Raw genomic sequence first — 7,370 nt, 5'->3', positions numbered from 1 at the left:
ATTTTATTTTCTATATAGCATAATAAAAATCTATTATAAAACACGTTTATATACAAGACCCGATGCCAATGCATTCCGACATGACATTTTGCTCCATTCGATGCCTAATTATGAATTAATTAAAGTACTATTTTATTTTCCGCGCAATTAAACGCACATTTTTTGTGTTCATTAAGTGCAAAATTGTTTTAACATTTCAAAGTATTGAAACAAATATTAACTAAATACGTTTTCATAACACGTTTTTATATAATGTTGCAATTAAAGGAGAAAATGAAAAGCTTTTCCGTAAATATATAATTATTCACAGCTATTTAAATATTTTAAAAAGCGGTAGTATTTTATTTATAGAATACATTTACTAAAATTGAGAGTACGCATGTATTTCGTTTAGTAAAGTGTCATCAAATTATGATTAGAACATGATTATTAACTTCCGCTTATCAAACATGGCGGCTGTTGAAAGTTTATTCCCACTAGCTCGCATTACTAGATTTCACTAAAACTATGAACCACCTTCTGAGATAGTCTATAATGGTTTATCTAATTAGTATTTCTAAAAGGTTTGTACAATACATGCTTTCATATATGTATGTTTATATATATATATATATACATATATATATAATTTATATATATATATATATATATATATATATATATATATATATATATATATATATATATTATGACTACAGAAGCATCGACAGACATCTGACTAATACCTGACGCACTATTACTGGTGGGCCTATGTTTAGCATATTAACTCAAAACTTTGTTTTTCTCATTACGTTTATACCACACTTATGTATTCCTATAAAGCCACACTACACTACAGACATCAATGATCCTGAGACCACTTTACTACGTGGTGTATGTGGGAAAAGGCTAAAAGCCAACCTTTTGTGCATATGAACTCTCCACCATACAATGGGCGCCGAATGGTCAAGCTTAGGGTACTTTAACCCCAGCAAACGTTTCAAACGTGACACCGACGACACAAAATTGAATGAAAATGATGCTGAGAACATTGATAACTCAGATGAAAACAGTACCGAGCTTGGTTTGGTAGGTTATCAGATTAGAAATACTTTACAGATATAATGACCTAAGGATCAAATGTAAATTATTTCTTTTCTATATTTATGTTATTGTATTTATGTGAGGCATTGTGTCTATCCCCATTTGACTTAACAGTCGAATGATAGAAAGTCTTTAGTGCAGACTGAACATTGCACGGTCTAGAGTCAAGTTATTTAACTCGAGTTTTTCATTGAAAAGGCTACTTGCACGGTCTATAGTTAAGTTAGTTACCTCGAGTTTTTCCTTGAAAAATCGTGCTCTTTGGTACTCATATACGCCGTCTTTCCTTTTCAAAACTAGCTTGAAATCGTTTACGTATTTACATCTTAAGACAGTACAATGTGTGTCCATTTAAACTTTGCCTTTCCATGCACAAAACATTTGACCTTTCCATGCACTAAACCTTTGACCCCTTAAGATTCTATTAACCCATGACACCATCCAGTTTACAGAAGCTGGCTGGAACCGCCTCCCTTACCTGGTCTTACTTGAAGTCTTCCAACACCTGGACCAGACAGACAGGTACCACGCTGCTCTCACGTGTAAATCCTGGTTACTCACACTCTCAAGTCCATCCTTGTGGAACACGGGACACTTCAAGTTTAACTCTAAGTACAGCCAAAGTCTGATCAGTTTTGTTAACAGGATGGGGAAATTTTTACAACACATTGAAGCCGATTGTGCAGGTCACTTTTATTTTTATTTTATTTTGAACCCACTTATACATTCTGAATAACGAAGTGACAAAGATAAGCCTTGAAAACATAAGACAACAACACATTGAAATCTTTTATCAACTTGTTTACAGCGCAGGAGGCTGGAGAAACCAGCGCTGACTTACTTTTTTTGTATCAGTTTACCGAAGCCCTGCTGACCGCTAACAACCAGCAACTGGTCACTCTCAGCTTGACCAACACGAAGTTGTTGCAACCATCCGCCGTACACCAGTGGGAGGTGGTCGAAAAACTGGCCCTTCTGATAGAAAACCAGCAAAATCTTCAAGTACTGGATCTCAGCCACGCTGACTTATCTATTAAAAAAGGTAAAGCTGATGTAAACGTTGAACACTGCCATTAAAACTAATGTGAATGTCGTCCAATGTTATTAAAATTAAGGTGAATGATGACAGATATCTATAATAATTATCAAAATGCCGAGGTCAGTAAAATAAATATAAAAAATATCGTACTACCGGTTTTACCATAACCAACAATGACTAAATGTTTTCTGAAACAATGAATCAGGTGTCCGGCTACTTGATCAAATGTTTTCTGAACTAATGAATCAGGTGTCCGGCTACTTGATCAAATGTTTTCTGAACTAATGTATCAGGTCTCCGGCTGCTTGATCAAATGTTTTCTGAACTAATGAATCAGGTCACCGGCTACTTGATACAATATTTTCTGAACTAATGAATCATCAGGTCTCCGGCTGCTTGAAGCTGCAGCCAGCCATCGCTGCCACGACACGATCCACACCCTCAACATCAACGATCTCATCACCATAACTACCCCAAACGATATCACCGATAATGCGAGATTCCATTACTTCATGTCCAGATTCGGAAACCTATCTGGTATATTTTTTTTACAATCAAATTTTAGAATGTATATATTTACTATATATATATATATATATATATATATATATATATATATATATATATATATATATATATATATATATATATATATATATATATATATATATATATATATATATATATATATATATATAACACAAACGCAAACAATAACGCAGAACATAAACACAAACTTAAATGCGACCATAAAAGCATAGTGCTCAAGTTATAGCCCAGGGCTCTAAATCGCACCCCGTCGTGGTTTCGGCGAAATCATTTGAATTAACTTTAATACACAATCTTATTCATAGTCTATCGCACTGTTTAAAACGAACGTATTTGCCATAGCGCTCACGGGAAGGCCCAAGGCACTAAATAGCACCCTGTTGGCGTGCCGGAGGACGCGCTGGATTTGATTTAGTGAAAGACTATAGTAACCTCTCTTACCAAAGTTTATCGCCCTGTTTAAAACGAACTTATGCACCATAGCGCTCGCAGGATAGCCAAGGGCGCCAAATCAAACCCTGCCAGGGCGCCGGCGGATGTGCCTGGCTCAATTTAGTGAACGGCTGAAATACCTTCAGCTTGTCCGCAAACCGAAAGATAGAAGTAAACATAGAGGACATTAAGGAGCGGCTTCTAAACTGTTATTGATTAAAAATAATAATTAGTAAACAATACGTTCAGAATATAAAATAAATAAAAGGTAGTATTTAAAATATCCGTGTTTTACCTACAATGTGCACTTTATCAATCCTTGCTAATATATAATAATTTTTCCAAGACCAAAACAAAGTAATCAAAACTATTTTTTCCCCCGATGTAATGTTTTTTTTTAACAGAAAGTTATATTATTTGGTGATCTATGAAGGGAAGTAATCCCTGTCACTAGAACCTAACCCACGCCGTGTATTCCAGACTTGCAGCTCTCCTACTTCTACGTGTCGGACGAGCTGCTCTACATGCTCGCCATCACAGCCCGCCACACTCTCCAGAAGATGTCGCTTCATGCCAAATGTCTGGGACACGCCGACCGTCTAACCTCTAAATCAGCATGGCAGTGCCTAACGTCCGCTAGTCCACAGCTCAAACTGGCGGTTTTCATCCAATCAAACATGGTGAGCTGAAACAATTAACAAAAACCACTGTTGGTTTGATTGTTAAAATGATATTTTTAGACACACGTAGCCTGCTTAGAACCTCATACCTATTTCACATACAAGTTTATATTTTTTTTTTAATTCCACCGAGCGGGCTTAAGCCGGGTTTTAATAGGAAGCATTTACGTTTCTTCATCAGCAAATCCAAGGTTCTTTTTAAACAAATCCATGGCTCTTTATAAACAAATCCACGTCTCTTTATCTACAAATCCACGGCTCTTTATCAATAAATCCACGGTTCTTTATCAACAAATCCACGGTTCTTTATCAACAAATCCACGGATCTTTATCAACAAATCCACGGTTCTTTATCAACAAATCCACGGATCTTTATCAACAAATCCACGGTTCTTCATCAACAAACCCCGGTTCTTCATCAACAAATCCATTAAACGTTAATGCCTTGACCATCTATCATAAACAGATCCACATTGTTTCTGTCTTGGCCTGAGAGAGTAGCAACATTTCCCGGCGCCCGGGGACATATATTTCAATTTGGCGCCCTACCCCCGTTTATTTCTTTTATATTTATAATCCAAAACTGCAGCTAAAATGAGCTTTTAATTTTTTTTTTCAACCCATTTTGGCGCCCCCTAGGGTCGGCATATGTACCCCCCATCCCCCACCCCCTCGCTACGGCTCTGGTCTTGGCGTTTTATCATGAATCCATTTACCCATTTTTTCCGTATTTTTTTCCTTTAGAATTCTACCAGCCATATAACGCAATGGTACTCTCTGCTTCTCTCAGGGCATGCGGTACGTCAGTACACTGAGTCGATTCCTGAACCCTTCGTTGCCACTCCATCAACTCCACTGGGTCTGTGGCCAGATGCACGATGAAGAAGACATACAAATGAGTCTTTACCATATCGCCATCTTCTTTGAGGTTCGTCGCTTTACGAAACACCTGAAATCTCCCACAACACGCTGTGTATTATGGTAGAATATCAACATTATGCGGCTCCCATAGCGTGGATACATCTTTAGCCGTGTGCTAAGTTAGTCGGCCTTACGCCATCTTGGCCGGATGTGTATAAATGGCTAGCTGTGTATGTCCTCAGCACCGGGCCAGTACGTCCGTTGGACCGGATAGTATGTCTTTTGGACCCAGTGTTTCTTTCAGACAGACAGGGGGGCGAGGCACTTGAAATTTTCGGGGGGGGGGCGGACTAAAATTTGGGGGGGGGGGGGGACACTATCACAATTATATAATTTCTATATAAATCTATTTCGTTCGGGGAAGGGGGGTAGACTTTCTCCGCCCCCCCCCCCTCGGAAGAAATGCCTGGAAGAAACTTTGTTAGGACCGGATGTGTATGTCATTTGAATCGGATGTGTATGAAATTTGGGCCAGATATCCATGCTAATCCAACTAGACTAAGGTCTTGACGGGAGAAAGAAGACACACTTTAAATCCACAAATCAAACGGAAGCCACACTAGTAATCAGTGTAAAACATGAAAATATAGAAACCTACCAAACATTGACACTGGCCAATGTCTCCTGAATTGGGCTGATAGCCCAAAATACCCGGCGTCAACATGGCAAACGATTACTTTATACGGCCATGGACATTGATTTTCTTGACTTTGGTCTGGGTTTGATATAATGGAAGCGATGGTGAAATGTGGGATTGGATTGAATTACGTGGATTGTGTTATCTTAACGTATTAGTGACATTTAATTTTAACATATGAATCGTACGAACATCATTTTCTTTCTATAGACTGTATAGACGATGCGCATGTGGTGATATTAAGTTTTGACGTGTTAATTAGAGGTGAAGACTGTTGTACAGAACTGGTTACCGGACATGTGACAGTTTGTTTACATTTTTACAGAACTCGTTACGTCATCTCCGCCTTGATTTCGCCAATTTTCGAGATGAAGGTATGCTGAGAGTCCTTATTAAAAGGTAAGTGTGACGTAGGGACTGTATTCCTACTGTTTTGCTATCCCAAAAGGGACTCTAGTCCTACTGTTTTGCTATCCATACGTAACTGTAGTCCTACTGTTTTGCTATCCCAAAAGGGACTCTAGTCCTACTGTTTTGCTATCCATAACGTAACTGTAGTCCTACTGTTTTGCTATCCATAACGTATCTGTAGTCGTACTATTTTGCTATCACAAAAGGGATTGTAGTCCTACTATTTTGCTATCCCAAAAGCTATCAGTATAGACATAGCGAGCTACTGTCCTAGTCCTAAGTCCGACAGTCCTACTGTCCTGCAATATTTCAGTCTTAGAGTATTCGAAATGTCTACACTCCTACCTTTCTAGTCATATTATCCTACAGTCTATCGTCCTACCTTTCTAGTCATATTATCCTACAGTCTATCGTCCTACCTTTCTAGTCATATTATCCTACAGTCTATCGTCCTACCTTTCTAGTCATATTATCCTACAGTCTATCGTCCTACCTTTCTAGTCATATTATCCTACAGTCTATCGTCCTACCTTTCTAGTCATATTATCCTACAGTCTATCGTCCTACCTTTCTAGTCATATTATCCTACAGTCTATCGTCCTACCTTTCTAGTCATATTATCCTACAGTCTATCGTCCTACCTTTCTAGTCATATTATCCTACAGTCTATCGTCCTACCTTTCTAGTCATATTATCCTACAGTCTATCGTCCTACCTTTCTAGTTATATCATCCTACAGCCTATCGTCCTAACATCTTAAAAACTGTAGTCAGTCAGCAATTTGGACCTCGCAAATTATAAAAAGTGTATACTACTACAGTTTTACCGTCATAGAGTGCTTGATTGGCCTACACGGTATCCCTACACTCGAGTTAACTGGCTGCCTCTTTGTTGAACTCAATAGGACCTGGCTCGGGTAGCTCTTTTACAATCAATATATATATATATATATATATATATATATATATATATATATATATATATATATATATATATATATATATATATATATATATATATATATAATAACCCGACCAAACTGCTTCTGTCATAGATGTCACAAGTTGGAAACCTTGTCAGTAAACGTGTTAGGACTCAACCGTCAAGAGGAAATCGGATTTGAGGTGGCCATCATGCTAGGTATTGCCAGTCACCCCATCCGACACGAGTGTGTGGCCACCTTGAACAACAAGGACGTGAGTCTACGGGACACCTGGTTCACGTCGTTCTTGTGTTTTATGATGACTCGCATGTGAACGTTGTGGATACTTGTCGGAGCAGATACAAACAGGGGGGATAATCATAAGGGTGGATAACTGGTGGTGAAATAGGTGGGATAATCATAAAGGTGGATAACTGGTGGTGAAACAGTGGGGATAATCATAAGGGTGGATAACTGGTAGAGATGGCAGAACTAGTGAAGTACCTGTTCAACTGGTATTGGTCACCAAAACTGTGACCGTCGTCAGGAATTTGAGGATCACATTTGAAACTGTTTTAACTGGTTCTTTTCCAAAAATTTTGGTGTCTGATCCATAGTTAGAGAAAATGTTTATATTTTTGTCTACACAAATTTGGTTGTGAAATTAAGTAAGTGTATATGAATTATTTGCTATAT

At 38.0% G+C, this 7,370-nt stretch overlaps 1 protein-coding gene across 1 annotated transcript; it reads left to right on the top strand.

The window, feature by feature from the left end:
• The first annotated feature begins 449 nt into the window (after window positions 1-449).
• On the top strand, window positions 450-7,161 carry LOC131938634 (F-box/LRR-repeat protein 3). The gene is made up of 9 exons (XM_059296740.1): window positions 450-563; window positions 823-1,068; window positions 1,529-1,769; window positions 1,892-2,125; window positions 2,507-2,659; window positions 3,584-3,783; window positions 4,574-4,711; window positions 5,667-5,740; window positions 6,807-7,161. Exons 2-9 carry the CDS (start codon window positions 931-933, stop codon window positions 7,006-7,008), a joined length of 1,380 nt encoding a protein of 459 aa, XP_059152723.1. The 5' UTR covers window positions 450-563; window positions 823-930; the 3' UTR covers window positions 7,009-7,161.
• Window positions 7,162-7,370: the final 209 nt, after the last annotated feature.

Source organism: Physella acuta, unplaced genomic scaffold, assembly GCF_028476545.2.
Source record: "Physella acuta isolate Inbredline_101_S28 unplaced genomic scaffold, ASM2847654v3 ptg000254l, whole genome shotgun sequence".
In the NCBI taxonomy this organism is placed as follows: domain Eukaryota; kingdom Metazoa; phylum Mollusca; class Gastropoda; family Physidae; genus Physella; species Physella acuta.
Note: the sequence above shows the minus strand (reverse complement) of the source record. Positions and strands in the feature narration are given on the sequence as shown.

Excerpts from the sequence above, each read along its gene's own strand:
- LOC131938634 (XM_059296740.1), top strand. The coding sequence starts at position 931 with ATGGGCGCCGAATGGTCAAGCTTAGGGTACTTTAACCCCAGCAAACGT. Across the intron at positions 1,770-1,891 it reads CATTGAAGCCGATTGTGCAG|CGCAGGAGGCTGGAGAAACC; the intron begins GTCACTTTTATT and ends ACTTGTTTACAG. Across the intron at positions 3,784-4,573 it reads TTTTCATCCAATCAAACATG|GGCATGCGGTACGTCAGTAC; the intron begins GTGAGCTGAAAC and ends TGCTTCTCTCAG.